General features: G+C 36.2%; 1 protein-coding gene across 1 annotated transcript in view; it reads left to right on the top strand.

Annotated features, from left to right (window-relative positions):
• The window catches only part of LOC120282910 (ribosomal RNA small subunit methyltransferase G), a 29,271-nt gene extending 9,403 nt beyond the window's left edge, over positions 1–19,868 (top strand). Inside the window, exons 4-7 of the mRNA XM_039289743.1 lie at positions 2,894–2,972; positions 3,066–3,133; positions 4,215–4,281; positions 19,589–19,868. Of these exons, the coding sequence (XP_039145677.1) occupies positions 2,894–2,972; positions 3,066–3,133; positions 4,215–4,281; positions 19,589–19,701 (327 nt within the window). The 3' untranslated portion in view covers positions 19,702–19,868. The remainder of the gene's footprint in view (positions 1–2,893; positions 2,973–3,065; positions 3,134–4,214; positions 4,282–19,588) is intronic.
• The last annotated feature ends 705 nt before the right edge of the window (positions 19,869–20,573 follow it).

Here is a 20,573-nt window from a genome sequence, read left to right as displayed (position 1 = left end):
GTTTTGTTTCAACTCCTCGCAATATATCTAATATTTTCGCGCATCCATCAAAGAGTTCATTTTGTAGAATATGGGTTACTACCTATTTGCCGGAAATTCCAGTAAGCAAATCAGTTATCATAGAAATTTGTTCTTTAATCTCCTTGATATTGGCCATTAATTCCCTGCTTAAGAAATCGGTGAGAGAATTATTACATCCTTTAGTTGTTTCGATCTCAAAATTATATTCTGCAATGAACATTTGCCATCTTATCAATTGCTTATATTTGGGGATAGAAGGGAATTTATTAAATATAAAATCTTTTACTTGCATATTATTAAGTTTGTATTATAAATTTCTTGGGCAATAGGAAACAACTCCTTTTTTAAAGTCCTTTCCTAATAGCTGATGCTTCCTTTTCACTATATGGTATCTGACTTTCATTTCAGTGAAAGTTGCTAATGCATATTTACATATTAATTCCTTTTTTTGTGCTTTCTTTTTTAGGACTACTCCCCAATATTCTTGTAATGCATCTGTTTCTAGGACAAGATCATCTTGTTCTAGTGGTAACTCTAATTTGGTTATATTTTTACATTTCTATTTTATTTTTTGACAGGTTCTATGGTTGGCTTAGGATCAAATTTATTATTTTTCTTAATAGTTTTTGTGAAGAATTTTTATGGGTAGCTAATTTTTTATAAATCCCGTTGCATAATTTAAACATCCCAAGAAGTGTCTTATGATGTAATTCGTTTGAGAATGATCCTATTTTTTCTTTATATTATGACTTTCGAGCTTTATTGCGGAATTGTCAAGATTTAAACCCAAAATTTCTATTTTTTCCTTTTTAATTTCTGCTTTCCTTTTTGAGAATGCTAATCTATTTTCAAGACATTTTAAAGCAAATATCTTTAGGTTCTTTTCATGTTGGGATATATTATCAGATGCTATTAATATGTCATTTACATAAACAAACATAAATTTGCCATATTCTTTAAAAATTTCATCCATTCTTCCTTGAAATATCTGTGGGGTGTTTTTTAAGCCAAAAGACACGATGAACCATTCATCATGAGACTTTGTGGTGTTCTAAAAGCTGTAAATGAATGCTTTCTTCTATTAACTTTATTTGCAGAATCTTGACTTATACTCAAAATTCTTCTATATCTCTTTCATTATATTGCATAGTGATGAGGCGCGTCTGTTAACTTTATTTGCCAGAATCTTGACTTACACTCAGCATTCTTCTATATCTCTTTCATTGCATTGCATAGTGGTGAGGCGCGTAAGCTAGCCGAATGTGAGGTACGTGCACATGTTGTATAAAATAGTAAAAGGATGCAAATATGCAAAAGTCAATCCCACGAGGAAGAGAATATGAACACGGCTTCGAGGAAAACTTTTGAGCACAGTAAAATCATTGCTACTCGGACATAGATACGGGTGTCAAATATCCAAGTATTCGAGAGTATTTGATAGGTGATTTTCATGAAAACCTGATACGAGGATGCAGTTTTAAATATATATGTACATTTGTGTCCATATATATAGATGTGTGAATCAATTTGCTTTTAGAAGGGTGATGAATATTGTAGTAAAACAAGTTAATTTTAGAGAAATAGAAGCTATGAGAAAGGGATTTAAATTGTATTGAATTTTTAATAAAAATAAAATAGAATTCTTAAAATCATGAAAATTCATGAAAATCATTGTTTAAAAGATTAGAAAGATGAGAATTAATTTATAAAGACTAAAAAAAAAGAGAACAAGATGGGTTTTAACAAGATGAATAAGATAATGTATTTAACAGGAATGAAAAAGAGATCGAGTTTAAAAATCAAAAGGAAAAATGAAGATGAAGTGTGGAATTGAAAGGAGATAAGAAACCAAAACCATCGATAAACTATGGTAAAGCGGGATCCTGTGATATCAATGTGTCCCCAACACATCATGATTTATATAAAGAGAAGATGCATAGGATACATAAAATTTTCCCTAGATACTCCTATCAGATTAACACTAAGTAGAATGCTTTGTTTTATGCTTTACTTGTCTCTTCCTACTCACTATGTGAGTGCGGGGCTTGTCTTGATCTTGACATATGGATGTAAGCAAACTAGTCTTCCTTAACTGCCGTGTATCTCTAGAATTCAGAACAATCAATACCAAGGTTCTGATAATAAGTTTGAAACTTAGGGCTTGAACCCTTAATGAAAAATAAAGTGGATGAGTAACTAATAGTTCCACATTAGTTAAGTTGGTAAATATGGATTTGAATATGTAAGCCAGGTCTCTCGTCCTAATAGCTTGATCTTTTACTTGGAATTGAGTCCAGATAACATGTTATTGGTTTGCATACAACATGGTATTCAAGGCTGAGTACTTGGTTTGTTTGCAATGTGGATACTTAAAATAGTCTACCATGTAATAAGGGGCCATATTGGAGTAACAAACAGTCTCACATTGGATAAGTTAGTAAATATGGATCTAAATACAAAAGTTAGGGTCTCTAATCCTGTTAGCTTAAGCTTTTGGGTGAAATCGAGTCTAGATAGCATGTGTTGGGATTGCATGTAACAAGGTATAGTCATTTATGATTGTCAAAACAAGTTGTAGTAGCTCTTTAGAGACTAGAGTTAGCTAATTTTGGAAACACCAATTAAGTAGATAAGTTGGTATGTGCGCAGATGCTGAAGATTGATAGCTGTATTGAATCCTTAGTATGTTATTTTTAGTAAATGGCTTTATCATATAATATTTTGTGTTTGCATATGTTTTTGGAAGTCAGGGTATTATTTTGAGAGAGGCATCTAGTTTTGTTTTTCTGATGAAACCTATTTGTGACCATTGACTGCTAATGATGCTTCCTGCATTTTCATCAGTTCATACCTAAATCATTTTGTAGGGCAGAATGTTGGTCAAAATGTTGCTTTTCGAGAGAGGTTTGACGTAGCAGTGGCAAGGGCTGTTGCAGAGTTGCGGGTTTTAGGTTGAGTGCACTTCTTATTTTGATCATGTTGCTATTTTGTAAGTTTGTGAATGTTTTAGTCCACGTTCTTATAGACAAGTCCATTTTTTGCAGCTGAGTACTGCATTCCATTTGTTCGTGTTGGTGGCTTGTTCATAGCTGCTAAAGGTTATGATCCTCAGGTACTTATTTTATTTCTAGTCCTCTTATTTTTTATTTATTTATTTATTTTTTTTTGTTGGGGTAAATCTAAGTATCTTTTTTAAGGCGTGCATTCTTTACTGCATGCAATTTCTGTCACAAATTGTTTACATTTATGGCAGACAAAAGGTGATGTGATTATATCTTGCCTTATGTTATAGATTTACTCATGTCTTTCCTTTTTTATCCTTCATTTGGTAACATTGGTCATCCAAATCTGCATTATATGTCAATGTTATTGTTTTCTAATTATTTAGATGGCTTGCACAAAAGATGACTTCACCGTAATTGTTTGTTCTCATGAAAATCAATGGCTTGCTATTTATTTGTCACTTAGCTTGAAATTATGGTTACTTTGACTCCTTGTTTTCTTTCCAAAGCTTTACACATTTGTGGCCCATTTCTACACAAGATTGATCTTATTGAACTGATTGTAGTATTTGTTAAAAAGAAAAATGTGTTTGGTAATCTAAAAATTAAATGATGTTTTTATTTAAGAACCAAGGGAAAGGGAAAAACCATATGCAAAGTTATAAAGATGATTGCATTTCCACAATCTAGATAGGTCTTGTCTTTTTATTTGTTCCAAACTCTTTGGTTATAACTCAAAAAGCTTTTCGACCTATTTCGATAATTGAAGGGACTATGTTTTACTCACTCCTCTGGGATCTTTTTCTTTCTCGAAATATGATTTATGTTTTATAACTAACACATCATCTTTCTGTTTTTATCTAAGTATACCTGAAATTTTAGGTGCCAATAATTTCTTCTTTGGTTCTTTAACTTTTTGGAAAGGATAAGCTTTTCCTTTCCATTCTTTTGATCAGAGAAGTTATAAAATTACTGCTTAAAGTTGGCGGAATGAACTATAGGTTCATTATTAGCTTTAATCAAGAAATTTTAAGGAAAAAAATAATTATTTTTCAAAATGAACCTGCAAGATTGCTTGTACGCTAGCTTGCAATTTCCAGACATTTTCAACTGTTCTTTCTGACATCTGAGCATGAATCGTGCAACTTGACATTGCATTGTTTCTGATTTCTTGCTTTTAATTCTGGCCAGGAAGAAGTTAAGAATGCAGAGAAAGCTATCCATCTGATGGGTGCTTCCATATCAGAATTAAGCTATGGTAAAATGCTCTGTGCTCTCTAATTTGTTTGATATCTCAAGCATAAACACCTTGATTCCCCTTCTACAAGGGGGAAAGATCTCTGTTATTTTTTGGTCCTCAGTGAATTAACTCAGCAGGTGCAACTCATTATGATAGGATATATCAAGAATTGAAACATACTGATTGTGAAGTACACCATGTGATATATTTTTATGAATTTCCACGATATAACCAAGTGCTTAACTTTTGCATGTTTGTGGTTAGAAGTTATGAACTATCACCGGAGAAAGTCAATCAACATACAGGTTGTCATTGTCGATGTGTGAATGAACTGTAAATAGATTACAAAAATGGGTTAAATAGATCAAGAAGATTGGTTTGAAATTCCTTAGATGGAAGGAGAAAATCAATTTTTTTAAATGGAGGGTTTCATTTTGACAGTTTCTAGGTTTAGCAACGATTTAGTTTCATATATTTCTTTTATAAATTACTATATAATACTGTATGGTATCAATTCATTGGAGTGAAAGAATTCAGAATTCTCTTTCCCATATCATATTTTAGTATTTTTTTTGGGATTTCTTCTTTAAGCAACATTCATTACTGCATGTTTGTGTCTTTATCTGAGTATTGTTTCCTGAATGTTCTAGCTTACTATATATTACCTTTTTTTACCATGCCAAGGTGTTGTGCTCCTGGTGGGTCATAACTCTTGTCGGTGCTAAGCCAACACAACACTCCTTAGGTATGACCGAGGAGATAACCCTAATTTGGAAAGTTGGACACTATATGCCCCTCTAGGCACGTACTCGAACTCAATCCTCTATGTGCGCTCTAATAAGATGGATTTCTCAATCATCATCAAGATATGCAAAGATCTAACTATGACAATCATGCACAATGAAATTGCAATTTAAAATAAAACATAGGAGGAACCTAAGAAAACTCCATAGCTAATGTAATTACACAAATCAAATAGAAAACATTTTTAGGTTCATAATCCATGGCACTAAAGAATGGTTTAGCCCCTCATGGTTTCACACAACATTGAATAGATAAGGAAAACAAACTAGCAAAAATCTATAAGGACTTCCTTTTGCTTCCCAAATCTTTCCGATGGTGATCCGAGGAAGTCCCCACTGACTTAGATTCGCTACAATTGGTGTTCTTGCCTCTCAGCTCTCTTCTTCTCTGTTAGATTTTATATTTTGGTACTAGTGGGCCCTATATGGGCTTTATATGGGCATAGGAGTCTTATACCAAAAAGTCTCAAGATTTAGTAGCTTAACCCCTATACCTATATATAAACCCATTACACTTCTATCACACAACCGATGTGGTACTATATTTCCAACACCCTCCCTAAAGTTCAACTCGGTCGAACTTGCTCATACTTATACATCAGAGGTCTATTTACCAGGACTTGTACACTACTTTGTGTCTCAGAGGTCCTACACACATGGACTTGTACATTACTTATGTCTCAAAGGTCCTACTCACATGGATTTATACACCACTTGTGTCTCAGAGGTCCTTTTTTTTTAATATATATTGGGCGTGAGAAATAATTTGGATATCAATTAAGAAATGAGTACAAGAGTATATATAGAGAAATATTAGGGTTTGTGTATGGGCCCAATATGGCCCATTAACCAATCTAAGCTTTAACACTCCCCCTCAAGCTGGAGCATATATATCGAACATGCCCAGCTTGTTACATAGATTACTAAAAACTTTTAACACTTAAACCTTTGGTGAAGATATCCGCCAGTTGCTCAGATGACTGGGTATATGGCGTAGAGATGACTCCCTTTAATACCATATCACGAACATAGTGACAATCAACCTCCACATGCTTGGTACGCTCATGGAATGTTGGATTGTTTGCAATGAAGATGGCGGCCTGATTATCACATAACATCTGCATAGGTATCGTGATGGGGAATCCTAACTCAGATAGAAGAGACTGCACCCTAACCATCTCACAAGTTGTCTGTGCCATTGATCTGTACTCTGCTTCGGCACTCGATCTTGAAACCACATTCTGCTTCTTACTTTGCCAAGTAACCAAGTTTCCACCAACATATGTACAAAAACCTAACGTAGACTTTTTGTTACCTTTGTCGCCAGCATAACCTGAGTCAGAATAGGCTGCAATGTCTAGGTGACCATGATTCTTGTACAGAAGGCCTTTGCTGGGAGCTTCTTTAACATATGCAAGCACACTCAGAGCACCCTGCCAGTGAACTTCTTGTGGCTCATGCATAAACTGACTCAAGTCCAACTGCGTAAGATATATCAGGACGAGTAACTGTTAGATAAATGAGCTTGCCAATTAAACGTCTGTATTGACTTGGATCTTTGAGAGTTGGAGATGATGCCTCCCAGAAGGGTGGTGACTGCTCAATAGGTGTACTCTCTGGTTTACAACCTAATAAACCAGTCTCCTCAAGTAAGTTCAACACATACTTCCGCTGTGAAAGCATCATCTTTCTTTTGGCATATGCAAACTCAATACCAAGGAAGTATCTGGGTCGTCCCATGTCTCGTGTAACGAAATGCTTCATTAAATGCTCCTTAGTTCTCTGAATGCCCTGATAATCGCTACCCGTCAACAAGATATCATCGACATATATAGCAAGTACAACACATCCAGATGAATTGTTCTTATAGAACATGGAGTGATCCACATTGCACCTACGAAAACCATCTGCAATTGCAATTACACTAAACTTTTCAAACCATGCACGAGGACTCTGTTTCAGACCATAGATCGCTTTCTTGAGCTGGCAAACTACATTCTCCCCATGAGCAACATACACGAGGACTCTGTTTCAAACCATGCACGAGGACTCTGTTTCAGACCATGCACGAGGACTCTGTTTCAGACCATAAACACTGTCTCAACTAAGTCTCTGTAGAGAAAGACATTCTTTACATCGAGTTGACAGAGTGCCCATGACTGATTCATAGCTACCGACAGTAGAATGCGAATGGAATTCAGACGAGCAACCGGTGAAAAAGTCTCAGCATAATCAACACTATAAGTCTGAGTGAAACCACGGGCCACCAACCGGGCTTTGTAGCGATCAACTATACCATCAGCTTTGTGCTTGATAGAGAAGACCCATCGGCAAGTGATGACAATGGTATCAGCCGGGCGAGGCACGAGCTCCCATGTACCACGAGATCTCAAGGCTTCCATTTCCTCATCCATTGCCTTCTGCCATTGTGGAAGCAGACGTGTATCCTGGTAGTTCCTGGGGATCGACTCAGCAGACAAGGAAAGAGCAAATGTGCGGAAGGACGGGTGAAGATTATTATAAGAAACAAATGGGATGTTTGGTACAAGAACGAATACCTTTGCGAAAGGCAATGGGAAGATCAAGAGACGGGTCTGCATCATCCGGGGAGACAATCGGAGGAGGCGAATCTGACGGTGGTAAATGTTGGCGGCGATGATAAACTTGTCCAAAACAGTCATCATTTGGATCTACTAGAGGAGGTGTCACACTAGGCACAAACACAAGTGGAGTAACCAAAACATGAATAGGGAAAACAATATCAGACGACGTAGTCAACAAATCGTGAGAACCCGAGTCAGCAAAAAAAGATTAAGACTAAAAAAACGTGACATCCATAGACACATAGTACTTTCGACTAGTCGGGTGGTACAAACGATATCCACGTTGGGTGCGGGAATATCCGACAAGGACACATTTAAGCGCACGCGGGCACAACTTATCCAAACCAGAGTTAAATCCTGAACAAAACCAACACAACTAAAAACACGAGGAGACAAGCGAAACAACTCAGTATCAAGTAGAAGATGACGTAGAGGGACCTCTCCCCCTAGGGGTGCAGAAGGCATACGATTAATAAGATATACTGGAGTTAAGATAGCATCAGACCACAAATACCTAGGGACATTACGCTCCACTAAGAGAGTGTGTGCAACATCTAAGATGTGACGATGCTTTCGTTCAGCAACCCCATTCTGCTGAGAGGTGTGTGGACAGGTGGTTTGATGAATAATCCCAAAGGACACAAAGAATTTACAGCAGAAGATACAAATTCTAAAGCATTATCAGTACGAAGACATTTGATAACAATGAAAAACTGATTTTGTACTTCCAAAATAAATGTTTTAAGGACATCAATAAGAGATCGACGGTCTTTTAACAAATATACCCATAAGACTCGGGAAAAATCATCAACAAACACAACATAGTAATGATGACCGGAAATAGACGTGACTCTAGAAGGTAGCCAAACATTACAATGAACTAGATCAAATGACGACTGACTAGACACTAGAGTAGAACGCTTAAAGGTAAAGCCTGCTTACCCAACTGACACGACTTACATTGAAATGACTCGATCCGAATCCAAGGCAAAGGCTGCTGAAGACGACTAAGAGAAGGATGACCCAATCTACAGTGCTATATGAGTGATGACTCGGTGTCCAGAATAGAAGCTGCCAAACCACAAGGAATATCATCACGCACTAACATATACACGCCGTCACCATGATTACGCCCTAAACCAATCCTTTTCCCCGTCCGCAAATCCTGAAAAGTGCAGTGAAAAGGGAAAAAAGTAACACTACAATTTAACTATTTAGTGATCGCAGAAACAGAAAGCAAGTTGATAGGAAAATCAGGTACAAAAAGAACATCAGTTAGTTTAAGTTGAGTGGAAGCCTGCACAACTCCTTCTCCGGACACTAAGCAAGATCGTCCATCGGTAATTGCCACAGAACGAAAAACAGATGGGGAAAGATTTTGTACTTGTCATGTGAGAGGAGGCCCCGGAGTCAATAATCTAGGAACTGTCCCTGGAAGCAAGAAAGACATTACCTAAGGAAATAGGAGAAGAGACTATGGCATGAGAAACTATGCCCTGTAGCTGCTGGAACCGTGCAAAGTCAGCCCATGAGGTAGTGACGAACTGTTCAGCAGAAGAAGTAGGTGACGGATCGGCCAACTCTGTACTAGTATTGACCATTACCGGACGACCATGCTTATCCCAACAATGATTCTTAGTGTGGCCCGTCCGTCGACAAAAGGTGCACACAAACCTATCCCGAGAATCACCACAACCGGCTCCTCGACCACCACGAGAGGAGCCATTACCATACCCACGAGACAAAGACATGACGACGAAGAGACAAATCCTTCAGCAAAAAGACAAGGGCATCACTGGTGAAGGCTGAGGAACATCACCAGGTGCCCGTAGAACAACAGGAATGACGATAGATGAGCGGTGGATAGTGGTAGAGGTGGTGGCGGAGAGTTGAAGGCTAGGGTTTAGAGTGGCGGCGGCGACGGCGGCGGCTAGGGTTTTGGGTGGCCACTAGGGTCTAACCCAGTGCTCTGGTACCATATGAGATTTTATATTTTGGTACTAGTGGGCCCTATATGGTTTTTATATGGTCTTAGGAGTCTTACACCAAAAAGTCTCAAGACTTAGTAGCTCAACCCCTATACCTATATATAAACCCATTATACTTCTATCACACAACCGATGTGGTACTATATTTCCAACATTCTCCAAAGTGTTGATGAAGATTGTCTAGAAGTTGCTGCCCAAATCCAACAAAAAGTTCTCCTTGAAACCCGAACTTTAGGCTTAAAAAGGTGTTTCTTGATACGAGCACGGCCGAAGCACGTGCTTGTGCTTGTGCACTTTATGGGAAAGTCTGGGGATTTGTGTCAATGCGAAAGCCAGCCAACCTGTAAACTGCATGGCACTTAACATGCCCTAAACACGGCCGTGCTTCAATTTGCATGACCATGGTCTGAGAATGACACTCGTGCTTCTCTTTTTCACGTGAATTCTCTACGTCCTGAGATCTACACTAGCTGAACATAGGCTTGTTAAGGCTGTGCTGAGTTGTGCTTTTTTCACGCTGAATCTGTGTCAAATCTTGTTCTTTCACCAAAGACCTGTTCACCTGCACATTTAAGCACAAATACCCAAATTACCATCAAAACACAATAAATGAACACTAAAAGACAAGCTAAATACATGAAAATGGTATATAAAATATCTATATGAAATACACTCATCAAATATAGCTAACCACATGATCTACGGACTTTTATAGCCTGGAGATTATCACGAAATCCTTTCCATCTCTTATTCCAAATGTCGGTTATCCTTTGTTGGCCCTGGTCCAATAAGGTGGTTGTACCTTTGAAATATGTGCTGACAAATTTCTTATTGAGTTTATTTAAGGCCCAAACATTCTGCACATATCCAATTTTCTAATCAGAGTTGGATTCTTTCATATTGCTGCTAATAGTGGTGTCAAAGGTTGACATGGTAAAGGAAGATAATATATAGTAAGCTGGAACATTCAGGAAATAATACTCAAATAAATACACAAACATGCAGTTATGAATGTTTCTTAAAGAAGAAATCCCAGAAAAAAATACTAAAATTATGATATGGGAAAAAGAATCCTGAATTCTACACAATATTATATAGTAATTTATAAAAGAAAAATAGGAAACTAAACACAAGGCTTATTCACTTGTGCTCTTTTTAAGCCAAATTTGTGCCAAATCTCATTCTTTTGTTCCAAGACCCGTTCACTTGCACATTTAAGCACAAGTACCTAAAGTAGCATCGAAACACAATAAATGATGAGCTAAATACAAGGAAAGGGTATATAATATCTATATGAAATGCACTCATCAATATGTGTGTGTGTTTTTTTTTTGCTATAATAATGGAGATTTTGGACTTCATTTGTTGCACATATTCGAAGGCCTATGGTGCTGCTCAAGTGTATGAGATCAAGGTCAAAACTGCAACCGCTAAATAAGGAAACAAATCTAGCAGATGGTATGCAAACTTATTGCGAAATCTGTGGCAAAAACTTAACCCAACGGAAGGAGAATTAGGATAATCTTTGGTTCTATTGTAGGAAACCGAGGTGCATGAATAAGAAAGTGTTGGAAATGGAATGGTAAGCCACTAAGGTGAGAGTGGGGAAACCATGGGAGATAATAAAGGCCTCAAGCCCACATAGTAGAGTAGCTCAAAACTAAGGAAAATTTTGCAATAAAGGGGTTCGACTATGATGAAATTGATAAGCTAAGAAGCTTTTTTGGATTTCTTGAAGAGTGTTTTGAAGCTTGCTAATACCCAATCCCTTGCTATACTGCAAGTGCACGGGTCGTACAAGTAGTAAGTGTACCTAATAGGATTGGGTTGTCGTCTATAGGGACTGGGAATCTCTTAGTACTAATTGCTCTTCTAATTTCTAACCGGATCAAAGATTGGGAAAGGTTGTAATCTAAGAATCTAAGAAGGATATGAAGGATGAAAGGAAAATGGAAAGAAAGTAGGGAATTAAACTGGATTGGAAACACTAATGTAAAGTAGCACCCTGGATAATCCCCTTGAGAAACATGTATTGATTTTTTTACAATGCCTATTAGGTACATCTTCTTCGATCGGAAGGGTAAACCTTAGATCAGAAGGCTCAACACCATACACCCTATCTCTAGGCATGTACTCGATCCACAACTCCTATGTGTGCTCTAAAAAGCAATGTTACAACTACGACAATCATACATATCAAGTTTTGTAATCATAACTATGGTAATCATGCACATTAAGTTTTGCAACACAAGATTTAACATAAAAAAATCCATGAAAACTCCATAGGCATTATAAAAGAGTAAGTCAAATACACATAATCTTAAGGTTCAATAGCCTGGGGCATCGGAGAATAGTTTAACCCCTCATGGGTTCACACGATGATAAAAAAAGGATAGAGGAAACAAATAAGTAAGAATTCAAAGAACTTCCTCTTGCTTCTCTAGTTCTCTCAATCATGCTCCGAGGACTTTTCCGCAGACTTAGTTTTGCTCCAATCGGTGCTCCAGAATCTCAGCTCTTTTCCCTATTTAGATGGTGGTGAAGTTTGTCTAGTAGCTGGTGGTGAAGTTTGTCTAGTAGCTGCCTTCGCAAATCCAAGGTGAAATCCCCTCAAACCCTAACTTTTGCGGTTTAATAATTAATTTCCGACACAAGCACGGCCGTGCTTAGGCTGTGTTTATTGCCCGTACACTTTATAGGTTTGTCTAGGGTTTGACATTAGCTTTGGAATTCTGCATACCTACACAGGGCAGAAGCACGCCCATGCTTGGGCAGTGCTTCCATCTGTACGGCCGTGCTCTGTGCCCGGATAAAAACTCCAAATGCAGTGATTTGCATTGGGGTAAAACATGGCCTCAACACTCCTATGCTTCTCCTAAAGAAGTGTAGTTAAGTTCTTTTGATGCTGAATTTGCTCTAAATCTTATTTTATTGTCCTAAGACCTGTTCTCCTTCACAACTACGCACATATACCCAAAGTAACATCGAAATATATGGATTGAATGCTAAAAGATAAGAGAAATATATAAAAGAGGTATGTAAAATGTCTATATAAAATGCACTCATCAAATTTTTTTTTTTGGCTCTTTAATTTAAACATTCATTTCCTTTTTGCGTGAATGCCTTAGACAAAGTGTATGCAAATTCTTTGGGTAATAGACTTTGGTGCTATAGATCAAATAATCCTCACATCTGAACTTTTCTTCACATATATACTATACCTGAGCAACAAAAAAATTATAGTGGCCAATAACCCTTTAACTATTATTGCAAGGTTTGGAGATATATATCTTATTCCCACCTTTATCCTTAAAAATTGTACTCTTTGTACCAAAAATTTAGTCATCCTTGTTTCCATTCACAAGTTCATCCATGATCTTAAATGCCATTTTTTTTTTTTCTTTTTGCTTTCTTGCTATTTTTTTTAGGATCAAACATTTACTACTTTGAATTGTCTAATGAAAAGTGTAAGTAATTTACCTTTTTTTTTTTTTCCTCAATTCCTAAGATAAAACACCATTTGGCTATATCACCTACCCTGAGGCTATCATCTTTTAGAGTTTTAAAAGTCCTGTTTTCCTATTTGTTTGACGAATTAGATATTTTGGAGTTTCATTGTAATATTTGTGAATTAGTTGCACATACTCATGTGTTTTCATATTAGCAATAATAGAACTCTCTCATCCTTTTCATTTAATTCATAATGACATATTGGGTCCTATCGCACCTGACATTTTTTGGGGCTCGTTGGTTGGTATCCTTGATTGTTGATTGAACTTGGGTTGCATGGGTTGTTAGTATTGGTATACTTAATTTACTCTTAAGAGTTCAAGCCCAATTTGGGATTAGAAAAATTAAGAGGCTTTAGGATTGACAATGCTAAAGACTGCTCCAACCAGCTGTTCTCAGTTTATTTTCAATCACAGGGCGTTATCCATGATTAATCATGTATTAACATGCCGAAGCAAAATGAGGTAGCTGAATGGGGAAATGGGCACTTACTCAACGCCATCAGCTTTACTCTTTCAAGATAATGTTCTTAAGTCCTAGTGGGAGAGATTGTTTTTACTGCCACATACATGTTAAATAGATTTTCTCACATGTTAGACAACAAGAGTCATGTAGAGATCCTTAATAGTTTTTTTCCTTTACTTTAGAACCTCTCATGGCCTCACATGCAGGTATTTGTTATTTTTTTGTGTGCCTTTATCCATGTCAACAACCAACATAAAGGCAAGCTGGACTCTAGAGTCGTCAAATGTCCCTTCTTCATTAATCATCTGTTACAACCTTCATCAAGAAAATTTTACATCTTTGCAGATGTCATCTTTATTGAAAATACATCTCTTATTTCAAGTCCCAATCCAATCCTACCATTGAGCCATCCAATCCTACCATTGACCTTGAGCCTGACCCAGCCAATGTTGCTCACAATGTTCCAATGTTCTGTCAGGTTTATTCGAGAATGAAGGTCATTGTAGAACTGACATGTCCAAGAATCCAATTTGGACCCTGTAAGACTTGATCCTTTACATGCACAAGCTATTTAAACATCCACTGACCTAACACATGATTTAGACCTTCCCATTGTGGTTCGAAAAGGTGCAAGAGAGTGCACAAATGACCACTTTATCCTCTGTCTATGTCTCTGTTAAGCGCATGCCACTAGCCCGCAAAAGGCTCATTGTGTTAATGTTGTGATGTTTTGTTTTGGTCTATTTGAGCAGCTTATGTGCTGTCGGATTAAGTGAAATGTAATGATGTTTTTGTTGGACTTGGTAACTTGTTAGTGGTTGTCCTTAAAACTAGGAAAAGTTGATGTGGTAGGTAAGATGCTTTCCTGTCCTGTACTTCATCTTTATATGCATGAACATCTCAGATCTAGAATAAGTTTCTTTCAGAAAAATCTATCTAGCTGCCTTCTTTCCTCCTTCGACAAAAAACTCCAACACATTGTGAGTTTAAATACTATTAGTATCCTTAGCACTATTTTTGAGGTATTGTTAACAAGGGAATGGAGGGATACTATTAGAGAGAAGATGAGTGCGTTATAATAGAATAAAACATTGGAGGTTGCTGATAAACCGAAAGGGAAAAACATTTTTGATTACAAGTGGATCTTCATACTAATATACAACGCTGATGGATTGTTCGAGAGACATAAAGCATGGTTGGTGGCCAACAGTATAGGTTGATTATCAAAAAACTTTTGCTTGAATACTATGAGAATTTTGATATCATTGGCTGTTCACTTCAATTGGTAACTTCTCCGGTATGACGTTAAGATGCATTTCTCTATTGCGGCTTAGATGAAAACTTTGCATGAACATCTCACTAGAGTTTGAGAAAGACAGATAACAAAGTGCTCAAGTTGAAAAAGGCCCTTTATGGTTAAATTAATCTCCTAGAGCATGGTTTGGGAGATTGCAAAATCATGAAAAATTCTGGGAATAAACAATGCCAAGATGACAACACTCTTCTTATTAAGTATTCGATTATAAGGAGAATGACTGCTCTTCTACTCTATGTAGAAGACATCATTGTGACTAGAAATGATGAGAGAGAAAAAGGGAGAGAGACATGATTTGAAGTAGAGATTAGTAAAAATGTTTATGACAAAGAAACCGGGGAAACCGAAGTATTTTCTTGGTATTGAGGTGACATATTCGACACTAGGGATTTTCATATTGAAACTAAAGTAAGTGAATAATTTATTGATCGAAACATAGAAGATTGGGTGTAAGCATGTTTACCCCAATGAATCCAAATCATAAGTTAGGAGAAGCTAAAGAACTAGCCGTTGATAAAATGTACTAGAGGTTAGTTGGTAGACTCATCTTGCTCACACTCGATACATAGCATACTTGGTGAGCCTGATAAATCAATTCATACATGCTTCAAGAGAAGCTCATCTTCAAGCGGCTTACAAGGTGTTATATTACTTGAAGGGTAATTTGGGAAAAACAATCTTGTCAAAGAGGAACAATACTCTTACTTTAGAAGCTTACACTGGAATTGACCATGCAGGTTCCCTAGTGGATTCAAGATCTAACTACATAGTATTATATTTTTCTTTGTGGTAATCTAGTAAGATGGTGGTGTAAGAAGCAAATATGGTGATAAGTTTATTTGTAGAATTGGAACTCAAGGCTATTGCTCAAGAATTGTATGAACTAATATGGCTGAAGATTATCATAGATGACTTGAGAATAAAGTGGGAAGGTCCTATGAAGCTCCATTGTGACAAGAAGTTGACCATCAATATTGCTTATAGTCTTACACAACACAAAAGAATAAAGCATGTTGAAATTGATAGACATTTCATTAAAGAAAAATTGAAGGAAGAATTAGTGTGTATGTTATATGTTCTATAAGAGCATCAATTAGCTGATGTTCTAACAAAAGGGCTCTACAATGCTAAGTTTTCATGCTTTTATTCAAGTTGGGGTTGAAAGACATCTATTCTTTAGTTTGAAGGAGCGTTTCGAGGTTTGAATGAGCCGTAAATAGATTAGAAAAATAGGATAAATCGATTAGGAAAATTGGTTTGAAATTTCTAATGGAGTGATATAACTAATTTCTTAAATGGAGGGATTTAGCTAGAAAGTTTTAGGTTTAGAAGTGCTTTAATTTCTTTTCGGGTGTGATTTAGTTTCCTATTTTTCTTGTAAATTCCTATATAATATTGTGAAAAAATCAATTCATATGGAGCTAATAATTCAGAATTCTCTTTCCCATCTCACATTTTTCCTTCATTTTGCTTCAGCCATCTTACTTTTGATATATAGTGCTTACTTTCTAGAAGTGGAGGATCGTAAGGGAAATTGATGCTTGTCGCAAGTGCGCCAGTTGTCAAGTAGTAAATAAGATCTCATTCCCCATGAGGACTATGTTGTTGAGTACTATGCTTTTGCAACCAGAGGTTTTTAGTCTGATTAAAGAATAAATAAAGAGATTGACAGAATTGTACTTAAAGCTATTAAACTATGGTTAGCAATGGCAAAGAGGGAAAACTTCAAATATCAAGAGCTTCTAGAAATAGGGTTCTACCACAATTATTAACAAAAGCTCATGTACTGGCTTTTTCTTTATTATACTCAATTGTTTGAAGGTGATTTATCCTGAGGTGCTCCCTATTTCTTTTCAGAATATAGCAAGGTAACTCTTATTTTTGTGGTAATTAAATTTTAATTAGATCTTGTAAGTTTTGTGATAATTGTGAATCCTCAAAAAATCTTTATCTCGGATTTCAGGTTTAATCGTAGGGTTCCCAACACCGCAGTTCACTTTTCTGTCCTACTTTTGGTGTCTAGGATGCCCATAACATTTAAAATAAACATTGGACAAGCAAGAATAGAAGGTAGGAGAATAGGAAACTCTAATCCTTCACAAAAGTGTTGCTCGGCTTGCTTGTTGATCGATGGAAACCATTGCTTCTTTTTCAACCTTAGAAGTCTTGGAGGAAAACACCTCTTTCTCTTTTTGCCACCATAACTGTTTGTCTCTTAAAAAAATGTTTTCTTGGCCTTATATAAAGGAGGGTTAAATTAGGGTTGAGATGGTGGCAAAGATCCATGGCCATGTTAGCTAGCACCGGCGGGTCACTCTTCTTCTAGGGTTTGTGTCTTGAATTTTTGCACCATGATCCATGGTTGTGGTAGCTACCACGAGTCACCCGTGTTTCGAATAAAAGCCAAACTCCACTTAGCGTCATGCAAATTGATGAAGAGTAGTAATTTGAGCTAAAAGAGTAAAATTCAATTAAAAAAATTAGGAAAGATGCATGATAAATAAATAAAAATTATGTTTGGTCTAAAAATGTATATATTAGATCAATGTGAATTTTTAGAATAAAAATTCTCAAGCCTGATTCATATAGCGTTCTAAGCCCAGCTGCGGCCCATATTGATCAAATCAGTTTTGAAGTGTTTAAACTTTTATACTTTATAAAATCAAATAATCCAAAATTTCAAGCAAACATTGTTCATAAGGTATATGTAAGCTATTACCCAAGGATGGACACCTAAATTTTTAAGCCTCTGGTGTTCTTTATCATTGCCCAACCTTGTTAGGATCGATTTTGAAAGCTATTGAATTAGAAGTCTTTTTTATATTGAATTTTTTACAAGATTGCATCTGTTCATTTGAATGGATGAAATCCTCAATTTATTTCATTATTCGATTTGCAATTGTGCAATTAGTAAATACACTGAACGAATTCAATCTAAAACTATGGAAAATTGTTGATCTATATGATCTGGCTTCATCCAAAGGACTTACTCCAGTTGTAAATAATCTGCTTATGAACAATAGACTATTTTAGCAATTTTGAGTTTTTGGTTGTCATATTAACGTATCATTTGTTTTGCAATTGGTCAACTGGTTTGGCTAATTTAACTTTATTATGTAGCAAACCATGGATGAATAATGTTGTAAATTGCTTTGGGATACCAACTTACTTTCATGGAGACGAGTGCTTAGACAGTTGTGGCAATTGCAATTGGTTATCATCAGCATGGAATAATGGAGAAGGGACGACTTTGATTAGGATTGATGGGTATTGTATGCTGCAGAATTAGAGGAATAATGTCAAGAATGACTCTCATTTATGGTCAATATTTTTTTGTTTTAAGGTTGACTTTGCATTGGTCATTGGTTGTCTAGATTGCTATTCGCATTTCTGGAATGTAAGCCATGAATACATGTTATTAACCTACACTAAGATATTATTATGTTCAAGCTGAAATTGGACCAATATTTCAGTTTAAAGTTGGCTCAAACATATGCTGGTCTGAATCTTTAAACTCCGGGTTTGTTGATTTCACAAGCTAAGGGATTGTAAAGAGGCAAGGCAATGCCTAGTGACTGGGTTATGTTGAATTAAGTTTATCAATGTATCTGTCCGTGAAAATATCTGAAGAGATTTTCTGATTTAATTTGGGGATACCAAGGATATCAATTTTGAGATGGTGATCATTGGAAATGGTATATCAATACTTGCTTTCTTCTTTCTACCATTAAAGCAAATATCTATGGACATACCTACCGGGCATTATGCTCTGTGAGAGGTTTTTAAATGAGAAGTTGAAGTCGTGTGCACAAATTTCCTTCATAAACTTCTTTTATGCTTTGAAGATGCTCTTATTGGAGTGTAAATAATTAAGAATCGAAGCTAGAAACTTCACATCTCAAGCCTGCACACAGCAAGATGATTTGTCGTAGTAACTATCGACTTATGTACTTTTGGAGAAGTTTTGATGGCAGATATGAATTGCTTTAGATGTAGTGAATAACCTTCCATATTAAGGTACCAATTAGAACGTTTTGAGTATTATAAATTTATAACTTTCTACTATGGTTTTATTCGAGCCCTTTTTTTACCAGTGATGTGTAATAACTCTGATGGAGACATTTTTTCTTTTAAATCACAATATAAATAGTCCTCAATATGCATGGTTTACAAGATGTGGATAAGCAGAACTTGCTATCCTGGCTTGGCACCCATGAATTACAGTCTGGGTGATGTGCTGGGCAGAAATATCAGTTTTGAGTCTTATTCTATGTGCATTACAAACCATTCCCATCATGCCTGAGTGATGAGATTAGGACTGATTCAGAATATCTGTTTATGTTGGCTTGAGAAATCTGTAAGTTAATACTTTAGATTGTCACAAATGCAACATCAAATATGAAAAGTTCTTAGATTTCTGATTGTGTAACTAAGATCAGACTGCTTTACTCACTTTTATCTTCAGCATGCATGCATGCATATATTAACATATCTGCATCAGCATTGTGTTCATTGTTTTTCATTACTCTTTATGGTTCATGTTGTAAATGGATTAGCAGTAGCTAAAAATTTGAAGAGAACTTGATGTGTGTTCAGTTTACAAGTAACTAAGATGCATGTTACAATTGTATTTTTTCACAGTGAAATCATACAGCCCTCATGGACAACGAACTGTTGTTACTTGTTTGAAGAAGCGTTCAACCCCTCGCAGGTACCCTCGTCAGCCTGGTACTCCGTCGAAGATACCTCTGTAGACCATATTTAAGGATGGTTTATGAGCTCTTTATAAGAAGATAAATATTAAATTTGTAACATGCTGGTTTATGAGCTCTTTATAACCTGTGAAAAGATGGTGATGGTTTATGAGCTCTTTATAAGAAGATAAATATTAAATTTAAATGTTTTTTGGGAATTTTGCGAATGACACTGTCTATTGGCGGTATATTGCAAAGAATTATGTTACAACTATCTAATAAAATTCCTTCCTCTTAGTTATTCTTTGTGAAAAAGATGTTACATTTGCAAAAGTTAAAGTTGCTAATTTTCTATCGAACAAAGTTATATTCATGATATTAGCGGTAGGATTCGATCCTAAACTGAACCATAGTATATGTAAATCAAAGCAAAATATCAACATCACCGGAAAAATAAACTTGCTTCGGTTGTTCCATGGAAATTCCATATAGATAGTTTACCTCCACAAAAATAGATAATTTTGTATATATTTTTATAAATAATATAATTTTGTGTGGGCCATATCTCAAATAATTGTGTCTCTATCATGTTTGTCTGTCACTGAAGTTGTTTATGGGGCAACATAAAACAATTTAACCAACAATCAAGTGATATATTGGTAGGTGGGTCTTTTTTAGAATTTTTTATAAGTGGTGAGAGTTCGAGTTACCGGTGAAGACATATTTTCTGGGAGTGTGAGTAGTGGCTGTGTGCAGGTAGTTCCGGTACCCATGTGTGCGTGGACCCTGTTTCTACTTGTTTTGCCGATGTTTGTGCATGTCCCTGTCTTTTTTAATGGCCTTATCACTCATCTTGGCAAAAAAAATAAAACAGGTTAAGATAGGTGAGATACTATGACTGGCCCGGTGAATACCATGGATGATCATCTCAT

Source organism: Dioscorea cayenensis, chromosome 3 (assembly GCF_009730915.1).
Source record: "Dioscorea cayenensis subsp. rotundata cultivar TDr96_F1 chromosome 3, TDr96_F1_v2_PseudoChromosome.rev07_lg8_w22 25.fasta, whole genome shotgun sequence".
Classification (NCBI taxonomy): Eukaryota; Viridiplantae; Streptophyta; class Magnoliopsida; order Dioscoreales; family Dioscoreaceae; genus Dioscorea; species Dioscorea cayenensis.
Note: the sequence above shows the minus strand (reverse complement) of the source record. Positions and strands in the feature narration are given on the sequence as shown.